At 39.2% G+C, this 24,113-nt stretch overlaps 1 protein-coding gene across 2 annotated transcripts in view; it reads right to left on the bottom strand.

Annotated features, from left to right (window-relative positions):
- SYT1 (synaptotagmin 1) overlaps window positions 1-24,113 on the bottom strand; it is a 228,333-nt gene that overhangs the window by 87,211 nt on the left and 117,009 nt on the right. For both annotated transcript variants that reach the window (XM_068970881.1, XM_068970882.1), the window contains exon 6: window positions 22,125-22,242. In XM_068970881.1, coding sequence (XP_068826982.1) covers window positions 22,125-22,242 — 118 coding nt within the window. The remainder of the gene's footprint in view (window positions 1-22,124; window positions 22,243-24,113) is intronic.

Raw genomic sequence — 24,113 nt, 5'->3', positions numbered from 1 at the left:
TTATCTTAGTTTTATGAAGCTTCTCCATAATTTGAAAACTAAAGATAAGGAAAAGAGTGTAACAGTGCCATGTGTGAAAGCATTTGTTTACTTAATTAGGATATGAAAGTCCATAATGCTAACAAATGGCAGCTGTAACATCCGTAGATAACTGACATCTCACAGTTCCATATGTACATGTATTAGCTCTGCAAGTGTGCCGTCTCAAAATATGCATTTAACTCTTTTTGGTTCACGTGGAACAATTAATCACACTGTCATATTGTTGGCCGACATCAGTAGTTTGAAGTCTAGAATGTTTTAAGTCAGTCTCAATCACATTGCTTTAGTTTTGACTAAAAGCATTTTGAGATTTCCCAAGGAGATCAAATCATGTGCTCATCTCAAATTTTCCAGTTAAAAAGTTAACTTTGCGAGGAAACAAAGTCTTTTTTTTTTTTTGGTAGAAGAAAAAATTATAGGAAACCTGCTAGTTTTCCTGGGAGCACTGAGAATGATAGCAAAAATTAGGCTATTAGGAATTCAAAAAGGCAACCAGCTGCTATGGTCTCTTGACTTTTATAAGGAGTTAGTCTATAAAGGAGTGAAAAAGTAAGGTGCTGAGCCACGTTTTTATCTGTTCTCGCTGGGCTAAAGATGTGACTAGGGGACCATTTTTGTCATCACTTCTTCACAGGAAAATGTCTTTATGACCCTCATTGAGGAATAAATATGGAAATGTGTGCATTTCTGGGTTACTCTTTTCCTTTACTTCCCAGAGAATGTCTGTTCCACTTTTGCTTTTTAAGTACTAAGGGAGTGGGGGAATAAAGGAAAAAATAAAAATCTGGAAATGACAGCTAAATTTAATTTCAAGAATGGTTTTGTTTCTGATCTTATTTCTTAGTTGATATTTCTATTATAGTATTACTACTCTGATGCCAAAATAATTTCATTAAATGGAAAAAAATTAAAGTCAGATTAGTTGGAAGATAAAAGCAAAATAACCAGTCAGATTGGCAGAATCTTAAAATCCATAACTGATTGTTTAGGTAGGGAGGGTTGAAGTATTTCTCCCTAATATTAGTGCCAAGGCCTCTGAGAAGACAAACATACAATCCCTGTTCTCAAGGTAGCTCATGGGACAAGCAAGTGGCAAGGCCATAAAAAGGAAGAAAAAAGAGATAAATTTATAACAAATCAGGAATAAGGGATGAAGGGGCCAAACACAAACAATATATCCTTTTGAAAGTGGAAGTGACTATAATAAAGTGCAATTTTTTTTAAAAAGATTGTTTTTGATGTTTCTATGTCTCCAAGCATCATTATGGTATTTTGGACTTGATAGTATTTTCCATTTTTGTTACCTAACTGTTCCAGGCCTAATGGGAAACAGGCAGTTTCACGAAAGGAAGTGAAAAATAGCAAAGCCATTTGTAACATATTTTAAAAATTTTAAGTATAGTTAATTTAGGTGGCACAATGGTACAGAATCTTGTAGGAGATGCAAGAGATGCAGGTTCAGTCCCTGGGTCGAATTCCCTGAAGTAGGAAGTGGCAACCCACCCCAGTATTCTTGCCTGGAAAATTCCCTGGACAGAGGAGTCTGGTGGGCTACAGTCCATGAGGCCACAGAGAGTAGGCCAGGAGTGAGTACACATAGTTAATTTATAACATTGACACAAATGCAATATATTTTTACTAGTTTTATTTAAAAACTAAAATAGTTTTTTGTTTTAAATAAATAGTTTTATCAAATACTTATATTATAGATAATAAAACCTCTTAAAGCCCACCAAACACAGTTTTAAAAACAATTATTTTGGACTTCAACCCTACCAGTGCAATCATCGATTAAATCTGACTTTCCCTGTTCATTCTGTATCCTGAATGGAAAACAGGATAGTGGGAATGAATGGAAACTCAGGGAAGCAAATAGAGCCATTCTAGGTTGAATCAGTGAGTTGCACAGCTGTGGGGTCTGTTTCTGCTGGTTACTCATGGGAAAGCACAGGGCCCTACAAGACAACACATGGTAAAGGTTTAGAGATTCCCCTTTCAAGCTATAACTCAAAACAGATCCATACATTGTTCTCAACCCATTCCACCTCCTACAGCAACAAGTTTTACTACTCAACTATAAAGCAGCAGAGAAATTTTGGCAAAGAACTTGAGTAGAAAGTTGCCTTTGAGATGATTCTCAGTGGCCCTCCCTTTTATCTATTCTCTTTCAAGCATCAGAGTCCCTCCCTAATTCTAGCATTGTGGGATGTAGCAAACAGGTAGATTTCACTGTAGCTCAGCCTTTCATGATTCAGACTTTAATCATCTCTCTGTTCAGCTTTCCTTTTCTGTACTACAAAGTCCCAATCTTCTAAGCCTGTCCTCACACACAGCTCCTTCATCCCTGTTTCAGCTGCCTCTCTGGCAGCTGGTCCTTTAACCCTACTCTCTTTCGGACCATAACCACAGGCACACCACACATGAATGGGCTTTAGTCTGGGTCAAGGGAGGGTATTTTCCCCTCTTGTATTTGTAAAATCCTCCATGACAACACCAAGCCTCTTTGGTTGTTATGGGACACTTGATAAATGTCTTCAAAGGATGACTCTAGGTGACTTTTCTTGGCTTATAATTGACCCTGTTATTTTTATACTCTTAATACTATTTCCTTTCAATATATTCTAAGCTTACCCACACTGAAGCTCATCTACCACACTGGATTACTCAACCTACTCCACAGGATTTTTTTTTTTATTCACTGAGCTCAGAATTTCAGTGGCTGGAAGCATGTATGTTACCTTCAAAATGGAAGCTTCAAGATGACTTAGTAAAAATACACAGGCTTCTTTGGAACTATTTCTACTTCTCCATCTGTGGATCTTTTTAACATTGTTCAGCAGCGCTCTCTTTTCTTGGTATGTTGTCTGTTGCAATTCTAATTTCTTTGATTTTATTATTTACATACATAAGATTGGCTCACAGAGTCACATAGCATTTTATAGGGAGAGCGAGATTTTAATCAGCCATTGATGCTGAGTAGCTGGTAAAACTTTTCTTTAGTCTTCCTCTAGCAGCTAATTGGAGAGGGAAATGGCAAGCCACTTCAGTATTTTTGCCTGGAAAATTCCATGGACAGAGGAGCCTGGCAGGCTACATTCCTTGGGGTTCGGACATGACTGAACATGAGCACCTAACAGTCACTCGGGTCCCTTAGACATGAACTTTCTTTCTTGATGTTCCCAACAGCATCCCTACTCTTCTGATACATTTGAAATCTCACTGTTTTGTATTTCATCCTCTTTGGTGCATAATGAATCAATCATTAAAAATAACCTACCAATCTGTACACTGAGAAAATGACACAATCAGCCTGGAAATCTACTAATAATTTATGTCTGATCTTATGAACTCACTGATCCTGTCTTTGCTATTTAAGTAACCAAAATCCAGTTGAACAACCAATCAAATTTATTACATATTAATGGCTTCCACGGAGAAAGCAATGGCACCCCACTCCAGTACTCTTGCCTGGAAAATCCCATGGGCGGAGGAGCCTGGTGGGCTCCCGTCTATGGGGTCACATCGAGTCGGACATGACTGAAACGACTTCACTTTCACTTTTCACTTTCATGCATTGGAGAAGGAAATGGCAACCCACTCCAGTGTTCATGCCTGGAGAATCCCAGTGGCAGGGGAGCCTGGTGGGCTGTCGTCTATGGGGTCACACAGAGTTGGACACGACTGACGCGACTTAGCAGCAGCACAATGGCTTACAGCAGCAGTGGCTTACATGATCTAGTTTTAGTTTCAGCATAAAGCAGTTTTGGAATCAGGTAGAATTTTTGGCCATCTCTCAAACTACAACAGGTAGTTAACCATCTGTCATCCAGGTTGAACCTGGTGAGAAAGAATAATGCCTGAGAAGCCATGTTTTATTCATGGAGTCTGAAGACTTCTTGGGTTGAGATCCTAAATCTGCCAAATACTGACTCTGTGACCTTGGGAAAGTTACCTCTCTGTGCTTTACTTCTACCAATAAAATAGCATTAAAAATAGTTACCTACCTTATAGGGTTGTAAGTGGGAATTAAGTCAGCTCACACACGTAAAGCGTTTAGAAGGGTATCTGGCTCACATTGTGTTGCGTGAGTGTCTGCTGTCATTTTCACGTGTACAGCCAAGGACTGGCGTCGTGCCCGGCACTGACTGTGTGCTCAAATGATGTTTGTCGTAAGATTGGGTATGTACCTGCTAGCTAAGGGACTGATTTAGGAGTTTTGGTGCTGTTCTGAATGAATGCTTTCAGCCTGTTGTTCGTATTTTCCGATGTCTGATCTAGCCCACATCTCATTTCTGCTCTTCTCACTTTATCCAAACCAGTGAGTCCTTCAGGCACAGCATCGCTCTGTGTTCGGTGGTAAATGGGGCTGCTAAGTCACTTCAGTCGTGTCCGACTCTGTGTGACCCCATAGACAGCAGCCCACCAGGCTCCCCCATCCTTGGGATTCTCCAGGCAAGAACACTGGAGTGGGTTCCCACCTCCTTCTCCAATGCATGAAAGTGAAAACTGAAAGGGAAGTCGCCCAGTCGTGTCCGACTCTTCGCAAGCCTGTGGACCACAGCCTACCAGGCTCCTCCGTCCATGGGATTTTACAGGCAAGAGTACTGGAGTGGGCTGCCATCGCCTTCTCCGAAATGTGGCTGGGTCTCACATTTTTGGATGATCCAGTTTAAAGATCTGTCATTTCTTTCACAGGTCAGTTTGTTCACATCTTAGGGATTCAGACGATTTTATCCATGTTGTAATTAAGCCTTTTAAGTGTCACATAATTTTATATTGCAACATTCAAGCCTAAAATTAGGATGAAGCCTCCTGGCATCATGACCAACTTACTATGCACGTTCCTATCTCATTAGCTCCGTAAGATGCCAGTTTATGCATATTGTTGCTTGACCCTGATATCATGGCCAATTAATTTGCATATCCCTATCTAATTGGCTCAAATAAGTTTTTGCCACTTTATTTGTTGGCTCAGCTCCCAGACTAGTGTCTTTTGGTCCAAATCAATTGAATTTGAAGTGGTTTTCTTTGTCATGCTTTCAATACCAATGGAAAGACAGATAAGAGTGGTGGTCATGAATGTATAAAGGAACAACCTACTGCATTTGTTTCTGGTTGGAAAAAATTGAAGAAAAGACAATAACTTAGATATGTGGTCAAGGTACTTTTTAGGGAAGAGGATACTGAGCTAGTTAAGAAAAAGTAGGATTTTTTTTGTGTGTGTGTGAAATTTCAGTGGATGGGGCAAGGGGTGTATTCTGTATCACTGATGAAAATTCTAACTTGGAATTTGGCTGACCTGTGCCTCAACTGAAATTATGATGTAGAATCTAAGCCTCTATAACATATTTTTCTTTTTCTATTTTTTTAAACAGAAGACTTGTGGTATAATTGACCAACATTGTAAGTTTAAAGTGTACAGTGTGTTGATTTCAAATATTTATATATATTGCAATATGATTTCCACCCTAGCTTCAGCTAACTCTATCCGTTCCCTATAAAGTATATTTTCCTATTAAGATGCATAAGAATAACATAGAGGAATTTTAAAATGCCACTTTCAGATTCTTACTCATTGATATTCAATTATAGTGTGGTCTGATGTCATCTGGGAAATCTTAAAATTTAACATGTGCCTTGGGTGATTCTGATGTAGGTAGAATGTCACATCTTGATGAAATAGTACTTGAAAGGATAATAGACCTGTACTCATTCATGGTTTCTGTGTGGAATCTAGTGGTTCCCCAACGGTGGGTAAGTTGCTCTTTCCTAGATAACTTTAAGAATATAAATTATTATATTTCTGCTGCTGCTGCTAAGTCGCTTCAGTCGTGTCCGACTCTGTGCGACCCCATAGACGGCAGCCCACCAGGCTCCTCCATCCCTGGGATTCCCCAAGCAAGAACACTGGAGTGGGTTGCCATTTCCTTCTCCAATGCATGAAAGTGAAAAGTGAAAAGTGAAAGCGAAGCCGCTCAGTCGTCTGACTCTTCGCGACCCCATTGCGGCCTACCAGGCTCCTCTGTCCATGGGATTTTCCAGGTAAGAGTACTGGAGTGGGTTGCCATTGCCTTCTCCCTGTTATATTTCTAGGATAGTAGAGACGAGAAGACAAACCCATAACAATGAAAAAAATATTACATTTTGAAGAAAGGAAAGGAGTGTGTGTGTGTGGCAGGGCTGGGGAAGCAGAGCAAATCATACTGGTTTAGGCATCAGTCTGCCATAAAGTGATGGTGACTCCTTTACTACTGTGCACCTCCTTTTCCTTCTCTCCCATCATCTCCCTCAAATAGTTGGTGCCATCTGTTAAATCCATTGCCCCTTCTTTTGGGACTTAAGATGCTTTGGGGACCTCTCCTGTAATCCTACTCTTTGCTTTTCACAATATACATTCCCTAGTGATAAGACAGTTCTGGGGACTGGCAGGAAGAAGACTGGAAGTGAAACTTGTGGTGAAAAGTGAAAGAGAGAAAAAATGTAAGAGGGAACAGTTTCTGTTCACAATCACCAAGACATGGAAACAATCTCAGTGTCCACTGACAGATGAATGGATAATGAAGGTGTGGTACACGTCTATAATGGAATACTACTCAGCCACAAAGAAAAAGGAAACCATGCCATTTGCAGCAACGTGGATGCAACTAGAGATTATCATACTGAATGACATAAGTCAGAAAGAGAAAGACAAATACCATACGATATCACATATATGGAATCTAAAATATAGCACAAATGAACTTATCTACAAAACAGAAATAGACTCAGACATAGAGAACAGATTTGTGTTTGCCAAAGGGGAGAGGGGGTGGGTAAGGATGGAGTGGGAGGTTGAGGTGAGCAGATGTAAGCCATTATATATAGGATGGATAAACAATGAGGTCTATTGTGTAGCACAGGGAGCTATAATATGTTCAATATCCAGAGAGAAACCATAATGGAAAGGAATATGAAAAAGAATGTGTGTGTATGCACACATAGATACAACTGAATCACTTTGCTATATAGCAGAAATTAACAACATGTGCAGTTAACAACACTGTAAAGAAATTGCACTTCAATAAAAAAGTTTTAAAAAGAGAATAGGTTTCCTCCACACTCTTTCCAACCAGGCCTCAAGTTGTCGCTGAACTGACGGTACTTGGTGATCACCTCTCAGCATCCTGACGTCAGCAGACTGCTGCAACAGCTGCATATGGATTCAGACCTTCACATGTTTTCCCTGCACTCTCTTGCTGCCAATGGTTGGCAGATTTCTGATGTTCTTTTCACAATGTAAGTGAACACAAACCATATGAACGGGCTGGGCTGCAAATTTTTACCTTGATCTGCTTGCCATGGTTCCTAGCAGTACAAAAATGTAAAAAATTTTCAGAATAATTCTGTCCTACTTTAAGGAGAAGGGGGAAATGGGACAGCCTTTGAGATGTTCTATGTTGAAATTTTATGACCTAGACTTCAGTCCTAGCTCTACCAATCACAAATTGGGTGACTTTGAATGTCAGTACTGACAAAAGCAATGGCCAGTATTGAATGCCACCTATGTGCCAGATGTGGAACAATATGATTTATGTACATTATCTAGTGTCTCTAAGCTTCAATTTTCTGAGAATATTACCTTTATAACAACCTTGCAGGCCTATCTTGAGGACCACATGAGAAAAACATGTAAGAAAAGTGAAGTGAAAGTTGCTCAGTCATGTCCAACATTTTGCAACCCCATGTACTATACAGTCCATGGAATTCTCCAGGCCAGAATACTGGAGTGGGTAGCCTTTCCCTTCTCCAGGGGTTCTTCCCAACCCAAGGATCGAACAGGGGTCTTCTGCATTTCAGGCAGATTCTTTACCAACTGAACTATCAGGGAAGCCTAAGTAAGGAAAGGTATTCAACTCAGACGGTAAAGCATCAGTCTATAATGTGGGAGACCTGGGTTCGATCCCTGGGTTGGGAAGATTCCCTGGAGAAGGAAACAGCAACCCACTCCAGTACCCTTGCCTAGAAAATCCCATGGACGGAGGAGCCTGGGAGGCTGCAGTCCATGGGGTTGCAAAGAGTCGGGCACGACTGAGTGACTTCACTTCACTTCACTTCTATAACTATGTGATAATGAGTTCTTAACACTCAAAAACAATTTTCAGATTCAAGTTAAAAATAGAACTTCCCTCTAATATAGTAGACTTAGAAACTTGTCACTTCCATCTTGCTGATTCAGAAGTTTTGTCTTTCCTTCTTGAAACAGTTAGGTACTCATTGGAAACCTTCCAAAATTTTGTTTATCTTGTGATATAGAGCCCAAACTGAATTTAGAGTTTTGATATTCCTCATTAAAGCTGTACTTGGAATTCTCATTTTGGGGATGACTAGAAAACACACACACCCACACACCCACACACACACACACCCACACACAATCAAAACAAGCAAACCTGGGAAGAGTAATTATATAATAACAACCAGGACCAAGATTAGGAGCAAGGTATCTAATTATTTCACTTGTGAATCTACACAGGTAGAAATTTAAATATAAAAATTAGACAGGAAAAAAATGAAGAAACAGGACCTGACACCTTTAGGAATTCTCTACTCTTCTGATGCTTTCAATTTCTTAGACCTCTTTGCTATAGACTATTAATGTCCCCCTAAAAATCATACACTGGAACAGAGTCCCCAGTGTGATGGTATTTGGAGGTGGGACCTTTGTGAACTGATTAGGTCTTGAGGGTCAAACCCTCATGGATGAGATTAGTGGCCTTATAAAAGAGACCCCAAAGAGATGCACTCCTTCTACCTGTGAGGACACAGAAAACATCTGTGTATGAACCGTGAAGGAGGGTCTCATCAGACAGAACCTGTGGACACCTTAATCCTAGAAGCCTCAGCCTCCAGAACTGTGAGAAATACCTGTTTAAGAGATACTCATGTTATGGTATTCTGTTAGAACAGCCTGAACAAACTAAGGCACTCTTCATATTCCTACCTCAATTTTCACAAAAAGAGAACATGTGAAGGGTGCAGAGGTATATTAAAATATGGTTACTAACAGAAGGCTTGATTTATTCCCCCCTCCCAAGTACAGGGCACAAAAGCTATTCATTTCCTACCGTACTAGTTTGCTCCTGAAGAACAGCCTTACAGCCTGAAAGACTTAATATTTCAATACAAATAGTTAGATTCAGAAACTCTTGTTGTTGCTTACAAATACTTGAGAGTTGGAATAGGAAGCATCCAGGTTCAAGCCTTTACTGTAGATAAGTGAATGGTCCAATCGAATTTGTGACTGTAAAGTAGGAGTTGGGATTTGCATTGCTAGCTATATTGGGCATATGATGGAGGCAGAATCTTTGAGCACTACATTTTGAATTAACGCAGTAAAAGAGACAGAAACTGACTATGCTGAAGAAAGTATGAAATTATTTTAAAACTGTTTCTATTTCTTATTTTTTCAATATTTAATTCCATACCTAGTCTTAATCTGATATTGGGTCTTGGTAAACATGGGTCTACTGATATCTTTTTGTTTGAATTGACCAGCCAATCCCATCACTTTTTAAAAATATACTCTATGTCATTTATCATCATATGTCAATTATACATCAGTAACTTTAACTATAAGATGTTATAGTTAACTTAAACTATAAGTAACTTAAACTATAAGTATAAGTATAAGATGTTAATTGCATTCTTTTTTATAGAGCCCAAAACAGAAACAACACACAGTAAGGGAATGGATAATTAAATAATAATGCATCCATTTCAGTGCAGTTAAGTTCAGTTGCTCAGTCGTATCCTACTCTTTGCAACCTCATGGCCTGCAGCACACCAGGCCTCCCTGTCCATCACCAACTCCCGGAGTTTACTCAAACTCATGTCTATCAAGTCAGTGATACCATCCAGCCATCTCATCCTCGGTTGTCCCCTTCTCCTCCCTCCTTCAATCTTTCCGAGCATCAGAGTCTTTTCCAATGCGTCAGTTCTTCGCATCAGGTGGTCAAAGTATGGAGTTTCAGCTTCAGCATCAGTCCTTCCAATGAATATTCAGGACTGATCTCCTTTAGCATGGACTGGTTGGATCTCCTTGCAGTCCAAGGGACTCTCAAGAGTCTTCTCCAACACTATAGTTCAAAAGCATCAGTTCTTCGGCGCTCAGCTTTCTTTATAGTCCAACTCTCACATCCATACATGACTACTGGAAAAACCATAGCTTTCACTAGACAGACCTTTATTGGCAAAGTAATGTCTCTGCTTTTTAATAAAATTTCTAGGTTGGTCATAACTTTTCTTCCAAGGAGTAAGTGTCTTTTAATTTCATGGCTGCAGTCACCATCTGCAGTGATTTTGGAGCCCCCCAAAATAAAGTCTGACACTGTTTCCACTGTTTCCCCATCTGGTGATGGGACCAGATGACATGATCTTAGTTTTCTGGATGTTGAGTTTTAAGCCAACTTTTTCACTGTCCTCTTTCACTTTCAACAGGAGGCTCTTCAATTCCTCTTCACTTTCTGCCATAAAAGTGGTGTCATCTGCATATCTGAGGTTATTGATATTTCTCCCAGCAATCTTTTTTTTTTTCTTTTTTTCACTGTTTTTGGAAGCTAATTACTTTACAATATTTGGTGGTTTTTCCCATACATTCACATGAATCAGCCATGGGTGTACATGCGATCCCCATCCTGACCCTCCCTCCCACCTGCCTCCTCATCCCATCTCTCTGGGTCATCCCAGTGCACCAGCCCTGAGCACCCTGTCTCATGCATTGAACCTGGACTGGCGATCTGTTTCACATATGATAATATACGTTTCAATGCTATTCTCTCAAATCCTCCCACCCTCTCCCTCTCCCACAGAGTCCGACAGTCTGTTCTTTACATCTGTGTCTCTTTTGCTATCTTGCATATAGGGTCATTGTTACCATCTTTCTAAATTCTATATATATGTGTTAATATACTGTACTGGTGTTTTTCTTTCTGGCTTACTTCACTCTGTATCCTATGCTCCAGTTTCATCCACCTCATTAGAACTGATTCAAATGTACTCTTTTTAAAGGCTGAGTAATACTCCATTGTGTATATGTGCCACAGCTTTCTTATCCATTCATCTGCCAATGGACATCTAGGTTGCTTCCATATCCTGGCTATTGTAAACAGTGCTGTGATGAACATTGGGGTACACGTGTCTCTTTCAATTCTGGTTTCCTTGGTGTGTATGCCCAGCAGTGGGATTGCTGTGTCTTAAGACAGTTCTATTTCCAGTTTTTTAAGGAATCTCCACACTGTTCTCCATAGTGGCTGTACTAGTTTGCATTCCCACCAACAGGGTAAGAGGGTTCCTTTTTCTCCACACCCTCTCCAACATTTATTGTTTGTAGACTTTTCAATAGCAGCCATTCTGACTGGCGTGAGAGGGTACCTCATTGTGGTTTTGATTAGCATTTCTGTGATAATGAGTGATGCTGAGCATCTTTTCATGTGTTTGCCATTTGTATGTCTTTGGAGAAATGTCTGTTTAGTTCTTTGGCCCGTTTTTTGATTGGGTCATTTATTTTTCTGGAATTGAGCTGTAGTAGTTGTTGTATATTTTTGAGATCAATTCTTTGTCAGTTGCTTCATTTGCTATTATTTTCTATCATTCTGAAGGCTGTCTTTTCACTTTGCTTATAGTTTCCTTCATTGTGCAAAAGTTTTTAAGTTTAATTATGTCCCGTTTGTTTACTTTTGCTTTTATTTCTGTTGCTTTGGGAGGTTGGTCATAGAGAATCCTGGTATGATTTATGTCAGAGAGTGTTTTGCCTTGTTTTCCTCTAGGAGTTTTATAGTTTCTGGTCTTACATTTAGATCCTTAACCCATTTTGAGTTTATTTTTGTGTATGGTGTTAGAAAGTGTTCTAGTTTCATTCTTTTACAAGTGGTTGACCAGTTTTCCCAGCACCACTTGTTAAAGATATTGTCTTTTCTCCATTGTATATTCTTGCCTTCTTTGTCAAAGATAAGGTGTCCATATATGTGTGGATTTATCTCTGGGCTTTCTATTTTGTTCCATTGATCTATATTTCTGTCTTTGTGCCAGTACCATACTGTCTTGATGACTGTTGCTTTGTAGTAGAGCTTGAAGTCAGGCAGGTTGATTCCTCCAGTTCCATTCTTCTTTCTCAAGATTGGTTTGGCTATTTGAGATTTTTTGTAATTCCATACAAATTGTGAAATTATTTGTTCTAGTTCTGTGAAAAATACCATTGGTAGCTTGATAGGTATTGCATAGAATCTATAGATAGCTTTGGGTAGTATACTCATTTTCACTATATTGATTCTTCTGATCCATGAACATGGTATATTTTCCCATCTATTTGTATCACCTTTGATTTGTTTCACCAGTGTTTTATAGTTTTCTATATATAGGTGTTTTGTTTCTGTAGGTAGATTTATTCTTAAGTATTTTATTCTTTTCGTCACAATGGCGAATGGAATTGTTTCCTTAATTTCTCTTTCTGTTTTCTCAGTGTTAGTGTATAGGAATGCAAGGGATTTCTGTGTGTTGATTTTATATCCTGCAACTTTACTGTATTCATTGATTAGCTCTAGTAATTTTCTGGTGGAGTCTTTAGGGTCTTCTGTATAGAGGATCATGTCACCTGCAAACAGTGAGAGTTTTACTTCTTCTTTTCCAATCTGGATTCCTTTTATTTCTTTTTCTGCTCTGATTGTTGTGGCTAAAACTTCCAAAACTATGTTGAACAGTAGTGGTGAGAGTGGGCATCCTTGTCTCGTTCCTGACTTTCAAGGAAATGTTTTCAATTTTTCACCATTGTGGATAATGTTTGCTGTGGCTTTATCATATATGGCTTTTATTATGTTGAGGTATATTCCTTCTATGCCTGTTTTCTGGAGGGTTTTTATCATAAATGGATGTTGAATTCTGTCAAAGGCTTTCTCTGCATCTATTGAGATGATCATATGGTTTTTATCTTTCAATTTGTTATTGTGGTGTATCACATTGATTAATTTGCAGATATTGAAGAATCCTTGCCTTGCTGGGCTAAAGCCCAGTTGGTCATGATGTATGATCTTTTTAATATGTTGTTGGATTCTGTTTGCTAGAATTTTGTTAAGGATTTTTACATCTATATTCATCAGTGATATTGGCCAGTAGTTTTCTTTTTTTGTGGCATCTTTGTCTGGTTTTGGTATTAGGGTGATGGTAGCCTCATTGAATGAGTTTGGAAGTTTACCTTCCTCTGCAATTTTCTGGAAGAGTTTGAGTAGGATAGATGTTAGCTCTTCTCTAAATTTTTGGTAGAATTCAGCTGTGAAGCCGTCTGGTCCTGGGCTTTGGTTTGTTGGAAGATTTCTGATTATAGTTTTGATTTTCTTGCTTGTGATTGGTCTGTTAAGATTTTCTATTCCTTCCTGGTTCAGTTTTGGAAAGTTATACTTTTCCAAGAATTTGTCCATTTCTTCCAAGTTGTCCATTTTATGGGCATATAGTTACTGACAGTAGTCTCTGATGATCCTTTGTATTTCTATGTTGTCTGTTGTGATTTCTCCATTTTCATTTTTAATTTTGTTGATTCTTCTCCCTTTGTTTCTTGATGAGTCTGGCTAATGGTTTTTCTATTTTATTTACCTTCTTGAAGAACCAGCTTTTAGCTTTGTTGATTTTTGCTATGGTCTCTCTCTCTCTTTTTTTTTTTTTGCATTTATTTCTTCCCCAGTTTTAAAATTTCTTTCCTTCTACTAACCCTGGGGTTCTTCATTTCTTCCTTTTCTAGTTGCTTAATTGTAGAGTTAGGTTATTTACTTGACTTTTTTCTTGTTTCTTGAGGTAAGCTTGTATTGCTATGAACCTTCCCCTTCAGTTCAGTTCAATTCAGTCGCTCAGTCGTGTCCGACTCTTTGCGACCCCATGAATCGCAGCATGCCAGGCCTCCCTGTTCATCACCATCTTCCAGAGTTCACTCAGACTCACGTCCATCGAGTCCGTGATGCCATCCAGCCATCTCATCCTCGGTTGTCCCCTTCTCCTCCTGCCCCCAATCCCTCCCAGCATCAGAGTCTTTTCCAGTGAGTCAACTCTTCGCATGTGGTGGCCAAAGTACTGGAGTTTCAGCTTTAGCATCATTCCTTCCAAAGAAATCCCAGGGCTGATCTCCTTCAGAATGGACTGGTTGGATCTCCTTGCAGTCCAAGGGACTCTCAGGAGTCTTCTCCAGCACCACAGTTCAAAAGCATCAATTCTTCAGCACTCAGCCTTCTTCCCAGTCCAACTCTCACATCCATACACGACCACAGGAAAAACCATAGCCTTGACTAGACAGACCTTAGTCGGCAAAGTAATGTCTCTGCTTCTGAATATACTATCTAGGTTGGTCATAACTTTTCTTCCAAGGAGTAAGCATCTTTTAATTTCATGGCTGCAGTCACCATCTGCAGTGATCCTGGAGCCCCAAAAAATAAAGTCTGACACTGTTTCCACTGTTTCCCCATCGATTTCCCAAGAAGTAATGGGACCAGATGCCATGGTCTTCGTTTTCTGAATGTTGAGCTTTAAGCCAACTTTTTCACTCTCTTTCACTTTCATCAAGAGGCTCCTTAGCTCCTCTTCCCTTTCTGCCATAAGGGTGGTGTCATCTGCATATCTGAGGTTATTGATGTTTCTCCTGTTAATCTTGATTCCAGCTTGTGTTTCTTCCAGTCCAGCGTTTCTCATGATGTACTCTGCATATAAGTTAAAGAAGCAGGGTGACAATATACAGCCTTGACGTACTCCTTTTCCTATTTGGAACCAGTCTGTTGTTCCATGTCCAGTTCTAACTGTTGCTTGCTGACCTGCATACAGATTTCTCAAGAGGTAGGTTAGGTGGTCTGGTATTCCCATCTCTTTCAGAATTTTCCACAGTTTATTGTGGTCCACACAGTCAAAGGCTTTGGCATAGTCAATAAAGCAGAAATAGATGTTTTTCTGGAACTCTCTTGCTTTTTCTATGATCCAGCAGATGTTGGCAATTTGATCTCTGGCTCCTCTGCCTTTTCTAAAACCAGCTTGAACATCAGGAATTTCACGGTTCACATATTGCTGAAGCCTGGCTTGGAGAATTTTGAGCATTACTTTACTAGCATGTGAGATAAGTGCAGTTGTGTGGTAGTTTGAGCATTCTTTTGCATTTCCTTTCTTTGGAATTGGAATGAAAACTTCCCCTTAGCACTGCTTTTACTGAGTCCCAAAGGTGTTGGGTTGTTGTGTTTTAATTTTCATTTGTTTCTATGAAGATTTTGATTTCTTTTTTGAATTCTTCTGTGATTTGTTGGTTATTCAGAAGTGTGTTGTTTAGCCTCCATATGTTGGAATTTTTAATAGTTTTTTTTTTTTTTTTCCTATAGTTGACATCTAATTTTACTGCATTGTGATCAGAAAAGATGCTTGGAATTATTTCAATTTTTTGAATTTATTGAGGTTATATTTATGGCCCAGGATGTGATCTATTCTGGAGAAGGTTTCATGTGCACTTGAGAAAAATGTGAAATTCATTGCTCTTCTCCCAGCAATCTTGATTCCAGCTTGTGCTTCATCCAGTCCAGCATTTCTCATGATGTACTCTGTATATAAGTTAAATAAGCAGGGTGACAGTATACAGCCTTGATGTACTTTCCCGATTTGGAGCCAGTCTGTTGTTCCATATCCACTTTAACTGTTGTTTCCTGACCTGCATACAGATTTCGCAAGAGGTAGGTCAGGTGGTCTGATGTCCCCATATTTGGGAGAATTTTCCAGAGTTTGTGGTGATCCACACAGACAAAGGCTTTGGCATAGTTAATAAAGCAGAAGTAGATATTTTTCTGGAACTCTCTTGCTTTTTTGATAATCCAACAGATGTTGGCAATTTGATCTCTGGTTCCTCTGCATTTTCTAAAACTAGTTTGGACATCTGGAAGTTCATGGTTTATGTACTGTTGAAGCCTGGCTTGCAGAATTTTGAGCATTAGTTTGCTAGTGTGTGACATGAGTGCAATTGTGTGGTACTTTGAGCATTCTTTGGAGTTGCCTTTCTTTGGGATTGGAATGAAAACTGACCTTTTCCAGTCCTGTGGCCTGGAAATTCCTGTGGCCTGCTGAGATTTCCTAATTTGCTGGCATATTAAGTGCAGTGCTTTCACAGAATCATCTTTTAGGATTTGAAGCAGCTCAACTGGAATTCCATCACCTCCACTAGCTTTGTTTGTAGTGATGCTTCCTAAGGCCAACTTGACTTCACATTCCAGGATGTCTGGCTTTAGGTGAGTGATCACACTATCATGATTATCTCGGTTGTGAAGATTTTTTGGTAGTTCTTCTGTGTATTCTTGCCACCTCTTCTTAATATCTTCTGCTTCTGTTAGGTCCATACCATTTCTGTCTTTTATTGTGGTCATCTTTGCATGAAATGTTCCCTTGGTAACTCTCATTTTCTTGAAGAGATCTCTAGTCTTTCCCATTCTATTGTTTCCCTCTATTTCTTTGCACTGATCTCTGAGGAAGGCTTTCTTATCTCTCCTTGCTATTTGTTGGGACTCTGCATTCAGATGGGTATATCTTGCCTTTCCTCCTTTGCTTTTTGCTTCTCTTCTTTTCACAGGTATTTGTAAGGCCTCCTCAGACAGCCATCTTGCTTTTTCACATTTCTTTTTCTTGGGGATGGTCTTGATCCCTGCCTCCTGTAATATGTCATGAACCTCTGTCCATAGTTCTTCAGGAACTCTGTCTCTCATCTAATCCCTTGAATCTACTTGTCACTTCTACTGTATAACTGGAAGTGTATGGGATTTGATTTAGGTCATACCTGAATGGTCTGATTATTTCCCCTACTTTCTTCAATTTCAGTCTTAATTTGGCAATGAAGAGTTCATGATCTGAGCCACAGTCAGCTCTGGGTCTTGTTTTGGCTGACTGTATTGAGTTTTTCCATCTTTGGCTGCAAAGAATATAATCAATCTGACTTCAGTATTGACCATCTAATGATGTCCATGTGTAGAGTCTTCTCTTGTGTTGTTGGAAGAGGTTGTTTGCTATAATCAGTGCATTCTCTTGGCAAACTCTATTAGCCTTTGTCCTGCTTCATTCTGCATTCCAAGGCCAAATTTGCCTGTTACTCCAGGTATCTCTTGACTTCCTACTTTTGCATTCCAGTCCCCTATAATGAAAAGGATATCTCTTTGGGTGTTAGTTCTAGAAGGTCTTGTACGTCTTCATAGAACCCTTCACTTTCAGCTTCTTCAGCATTACTGTTCGGGGCATAGACTTGGATTACTATGCTATGAATTGTTTGCCTTGGAAATAAGCAGAGATCATTCTGTCATTTTTGAGATTGCATCCAAGTACTGCATTTTGAACTCTTCTGTTGACTATGATGGCTCCATTTCTTCTAAGGGATTCTGCCCACAGAAGTAGATATAATGGTCATCTGAGTTAAATTCACCCAATTCCATTCCATTTTAGTTCACTGATTCCTAAAATGTCGATGCTCACTCTTGCCATCTCCTGTTTGACCACTTCCAATTTGCCTTGATTCATGGACCTAACATTCTGGGTTCCTATGTAATATTGCTCTTTACAGCATTGGACTTTACTACCATCACTAGTCACATCCACAACTCGGTGTTGTTTTTGCTTTGTCTTTGTCTCTTCATTCTTCTTCTTCTTTTTTTAATTTTTATTTTTACTTTATTTTACTTTACAGTACTGTATTGGTTTTGCCATACACTGACATGAATCCACCACGGGTGTACATGCGTTCACAAACATGAACCCCCCTCCCACCTCCCTCCCCACAGCATCCCTCTGGGTCATCCCCATGCACCAGCCCCAAGCATGCTGTATCCTGCATCGGACATAGACTGGTGATTTGGAGTTATTTCTCCACTGATCTCCAGTAGCATATTGGGCACCTACCGACTTGGGGCATTCATCTTTCAGTGTCCTATCCTTTTGCCTTTCATACTGTTCATGGGGTTCTCAAGGCAAGAATACTAAAGTGGTTTGCCATTCCCTTCTTCAGTGGACCAGGTTTTTTCATAATTCTCCACCATGACCCGTCTGTCTTGGGTGGCCCTACATGGCATGGCTCATAGTTTCATTGAGTTATACAAGGCTGTGGTCCATGTGATCCGATGGGTTAGTTTTCTGTGATTGTGGTTTTCAGTCTGTCTGCCCTCTCATGGAGAAGGCTAAGAGGCTTAAAGAAGCTGATGGGAGAGGCTGACTGAGGGGGAAAATGGGTCTTGTCCTGATGGGCAGGGCCATGCTCACTAAATCTTTAATCCAATTTTCTGTTGATGTATTCATAAAATGTAATTATCCCATTAAAAATTTTCCCCCCATGAATCAAGCCATTGATTTAACTGTCCACTGGTTGCTTTCACATTTTGCATATTTAGCCCAAGATTTTATAACATTCTTAATAGAAACAATTACAATAATATTTAGTGAGCACTTTATTGTGCTTTCATTTATTTCTCACAATAACCTGATAAACAAGATTCTCTTAGTATTTCAACTTTACAGATAATGCAACTGAGGCTTAGGAAGCTAAATAACTTGTCCAATGTCAAATTGCTAACAGTGGGAGACTGGGATTTAAACACTGGCAATAACCCCATTTTGGTTCCAATTTACTAGCCATTTCCAACAAATGTGTTTTGGCATTCAAATTACCTGAAATGACCTGATTATATAATTTTGGTCTCCTTGGTAGTTCAATTAACTTTGAGACAGACTATCCAAATACTTAAAGTTACTTTAATGGTAAGTAGGTTAAATAAATTTGAAATGCACGACTTGTTTTTTCAGGCCATAACTCCTTTCTAAATAATTCATTATTCATTTAGCAGCTCGGCTTGGTGCTACCGTCAGTGTGGGCATGGTGTATATAAATACAGATCACAGTCTAGTGAGAGAAGTGTGAAGTTTGAAGGAAGTAAACAAAGTACTGGCATTTAAGAAAGAGAAAGATTTTTTCTTTTAGGATGGATCAAAAAAGGCTTCATGGAATCCGTCCACCTAAATTGCCCTCTCTCCCAGGCACCCCTCAAGCTCACTTCCTCACCTCTCCCAGGCCATTGCCAAAAGGTTAGCTACTCATGGGACTTTCTCTGACCACCCCATTTAAACTTCTCCCCAGCATCTGTCATCCTACCTGTCTGCTTTGCTTTCTTCATAGCACTTATCATCTCTTGGTGTACCATGTGCCTTTCGATTTATTGGCTTCCTGTTTTTTTCCCCACATTACAATATAAGCTGCCTAAGGGCAGGGCCCTTTGGTTATTTTGGCCACTGATGTAAACCCAGTTTCAGAACAATGCCTAATATAAAGTAGGGAAACAATACATAGTTGTTCAATGGATGGAGGAAATAAGACTTAAGCTGGGCCTGAAGAATGATTAGGATTTAGCTAGACCCTGGTGGATAGAAGAGAATTCCAGGTGAAGGGCATGACTTAAGCAAAGAGTGGAGGCAGCAAATCACATAGCCTGTTCACTGTGCTGGTCAACTTGGTTAAAATTCAAAAATATGGTGGGGCATAGTCTGGAAGTATCTATTATGCAGACGTGTGTGCCTGTGATAATTTTACAGACAGCAGGAAGCCCATATGATTAGGACTCTTCAAGGGTATTTAGCCTTTAAATACCCTCAATTTAATATTTAACAGTTCAGCAAAATCATTTCAGGTAATTCAAATTTAGGGATGGAAATGGGATGAGTGGGTGGTGAAGCTAATATAATCATAAACACTGGCAAAAAAGCCCACTTTGGTTTCAGTTAACTGTTTTCAGCAAAGTGTAGTTCAACATTTGAAAGAAGAATATATTTCTTCTTTTTTTATCAAGTTAGGAAGTTGAATCAGATATGACCTCTGGCCTTGCCCCTCTCATGTCACAATGTTGAGTTAGCACTATGGGTGGTATGAGTCACGCCAGGGTCCCTTCCTTCACTCAACACCCAGCAATAACCCAGCTACACATGGGTATGATGGCAATCCACGCAGATATGTCTGGCTAGACCCAACTTTCCTTAGCTAAACCTCAAAAGTACCTGTAGCATCTCTGATGCTGCTAGATAACAAGCAAGATGGAAGATAGAAGTCAGAGTGTTAAGAGGCACAAGCTGTGATTAACAAATATGTAACATCTATCTACATCAGTATCTATCTATGGCCACGGGAACTCATTTCTAGGACCTTGGAAGGAGACAACACATAAGGGACCCTAAAGTTTTCTTGGCTTCATGGTAGAGCTGTTTCTGGGACTCTGAAGGGTGAAAGGTGAATTGGGAGGAAGTTCAGGGGAGCATGAGATACAGGTGAGTGAGGAGGCGGTTGGCAAAGGAGTCTGAACAGAAACGTGTGAGAGAAGATACAGACGAACTACATGATGATACTTGGCTGTTGAACCAAAGGAAGTGGAGAGGTCAGAGGAGTCTGAAGTCAGACTTTAGGATACTAAGTAGTACTCTGGGAGTGAAATATTCTTGTGCCTCAAAGTTTGCACATAAATTCAAAACAAAAGAGGATACAAAAGAGATGTTGTCCTCTTTTGTTTTCAGGTTCAGATATACTGTATTTATTCTGTTACTGATGCTCAAATGATCACATCTTTGGCCAATGGAAGTCACTGCAAGGTGACTCCTAAGCCTATTGACATGAGGCTTCCTTGCTTTCTGTTATGATGAGATGTTCTAGGCTTGTCTTGAGTGTCTTCTGTGCCACACCTAGGATCTACCACAGAGCCAATAAACTCCATGCTCTTCTAGTGAGAAATTGTATTTCAAACCATCTCTGGTTCTAGGGATGCCCATGGCTACTGTTTATAGGCCTTTTTACTGGACAGAACCAGGACAAGGTGGATGTGTATAGACACACACATATGTGTCTGCATATATTTTGCACCTTTGGCACAATAAATACTCTACATTTTTAAAAGAAACTGCTCATTGCCTAATGGTATGAACAAAGCAAATTTAAAGCAGTAAGTTTTTAAATGGGGTCCCAGTGACATGAAAGAAGTAGTGCAGATTTCCTGGGTGACTTATTTATAAAGAGAAGTAAATTTAGGCACCAGGAATATTTGGCTGACAGATTAGTGGTTCAGTACATGGAACCTTCACTTTAGCATATTTTAGCTGTTTTGCTTTAGAATATGAAATCCCCATGCTCCATGAGAGTGACCTTTTGAAGTTTGCAATATTTTTATTAGAGAAAGCACTGGATAACCAGTAATGTTGGTTCTAATTCCATAGCCACAAACAGTGACAACCATAGTTTATCTATGATGACCCTGTGCCATATCAAGAAAATTCCTCCACATTTTAAGTTATTAGAAAATATATATTGATTTAATTACAGAGAAGAAAATAAAAACAATGGTGTTCAGCTGTGGAAATGATAAGCCCTTGAGTCTACTTTTCTTTTGAGCAAGAGTTTACTTCTTTGAAAACTAAAATTGGGTTGTACAGAATTTTAAATCTCAAAGTCTCTCCATTACCAACATAAGCTGTAGAGAATAAATATATTACCATGAGAGTTTACCCTCAGATTTTACTGTTCATATATATTTGAAATACTGAATGTTTAATAAAATAGTATTATTAAAAGCAACATTAGGCTATATTTGATAAATTTACCTAATATTTGTCTTTGCTTATATAAATATAAACACTTAAATAATACCTGATACATCTCAGATAAAAAATTATTTTTCACATCATAAATGAATTTTGACCAAATATCAAAAGCAAAAACCTGAATGAAATTTTAATTGGTCATAGATGTCACCTTTCAAAAGATAAGCAAACATTTTTAGCTTTCAGTGCTATAGGATAATTGATATTTGGGCTATGAAGCAGGAAAATAGGCTTCATCTTCTCTGCCAGTTCCAATAAATTGAGAGCAACTTCCTGGGGCTCTGTGTTGGGATGAATTCTGAGAGTGCTTTCAGGCTCCGAGGGAAAAGAGAACAGTCACCAATGAAAGAGTGGGGCGTCGTGGCGTGTGTACTATGCATTTTGTGTCCATGATGAAATTGCATTAAAAAACCCCACAATAAACATCACAGACTTACCAGACAAGCCACCCACATCCATCTTCTTCAGGTTCTTTGCTTCCAGAATGACAACAGTCAGCTTGCCAGCAGTAGGTACATAGCGAAGGGAGAAGCAGATATCACCCAATTTCTCTTGCTATGAAAACCAATAAGAAAGTATAAATAATCTTTCAAATAAAGGTGAATGCAGTTTATATATATACATTGTAAACACCTCAGGAAGGAGGATTATCACAATTAGAATTGGAAAACTCTTACATTCACTGGCATTTACTCAGTGGTCTGTCATTCACTAAGGTATCATCAAGAGTGATTGTATCTTTCAGTTTTTAAATAGCTCATTTATGCTTTAACATTCATCAAAATACATCCATAATTCAATGGTTCAGGAGATGAGATCAAGATGACTTTTTTAGAGATTACATTCTGAATGTACTGTAGAACTCTTGGCAAATATTCATAACTTGATTAAATAGCTTTGAAAAGAGACTAGCAGGTTTGTTTTTTTTTTGGTAGGATCAACCTACCTCCTTTTTTCCTCTTTTTACATTTCAAATAGGATTATGTGTAATATCTAGACTTTTGGAGGAAATGGACTTGCTTTTGTGTTTCTAAACTCTATTTATTGATGAGAAATTATAAATTCCTAATAGCAGAAATGCAACAAAGTATAAGATTTTGCACTTTTACTTTCACTCATTGAGGTCTAAATTTCTTTTCCCTTATCCTAAAATTTATAAAAATCTAAGTGATGGTTTAAAAAGTGAAATATATGGTAATACAAAATTTCTCACATGCCCTCGAGTTATTTCATTGGTACCATATTTCAGTTCCAAGAACATTCACTAATCCTATATTTGAGCATTTCTGAACAACTGATGAAGAGCTTAAAGTGATGATGCTATGTAGAACTTTTACCTTTTTCAGAAGACATCTATAGGTTCAACTGTCTTAAATGTCTTACTCTTTAAGATAAGTAAGGACTGTATTGAACACAAGCAAGATTTTTTTCATTCATAAGTGTGAGAGAGGGGCAAGGGTGTAGACTCTGTTGTATTCTCAGATGCTGGAGGCACTAGACTGTTCCCTGATGTATGGGGTTAAGTATATGTAAAGAGCCTCTTGATGAAAGTGAAAGAGGAGCATGAAAAAGTTGGCTGAAAACTCAACATTCAAAAAATTAAGATCATGGCATCTGGTCCCATCACTTCGTGGCAAATGGGGAAACAATGGAAACAGTGACAGACTTTATTTTTTGGGCTCCGAAATCACTGCAGATAGTGACTGCAGCCATGAAATTAAAAGATATTTTCTCTTTGGAAGAAAAGCTATGACCAACCTAGATAACATATTAAAAAGGAGAGATATTACTTTATCAACAAAGGCCCATCTAGTCAAGGCTATGGTTTTTCCAGTAATAAATGAATGGATGTGAGAGCTGGACTATGAAGAAAGCTGAGCACCAAAGAATTGATGCTTTTGAACTGTGGTGTTGGAGAAGACTCTTGAGAGTCCCTTGGACAGCAAGGAGATCCAATCAGTCCATCCTAAAAGAGATCAGTCCTGGGTGTTCATTGGAAAGACTGATGCTGAAGCTGAAACTCCAATACTTTGGCCACCTGATACGAAGAGTTGACTTCTTTGAAAATACCCTGATGCTGGGAAAGATTGAGGGTAGGAGGAGAAGGGGACAGCAGAGGATGAGATTGTTGGATGGCATCACTGACTCGAAGGACATGAGTTTGAGCAAGCTCTGGGAGTTGGTGATGGACTGGAAGGCCCTGGTGTGCCATGGGGTCACAAAGAATCAGACATGACTGAGTGACTGAACTGAACTGATGGCAAATCCGGTTTGAATTCTTTGTATCTTTCCCCAGTCCCCGCCTCTCCCCCAACCCCCCCGCCCCCCAGTAACTCCAAAGAAGGTAATGTAATTGTTGTGTCAGACCTCTGCAGATAGGTTTCTAACATAGGAATGAGGTATAGAAGGCCATATCCTCAGGTCTT

Source organism: Capricornis sumatraensis, chromosome 4 (genome assembly GCF_032405125.1).
Source record: "Capricornis sumatraensis isolate serow.1 chromosome 4, serow.2, whole genome shotgun sequence".
Taxonomy (NCBI): domain Eukaryota; kingdom Metazoa; phylum Chordata; class Mammalia; order Artiodactyla; family Bovidae; genus Capricornis; species Capricornis sumatraensis.
Note: the sequence above shows the minus strand (reverse complement) of the source record. Positions and strands in the feature narration are given on the sequence as shown.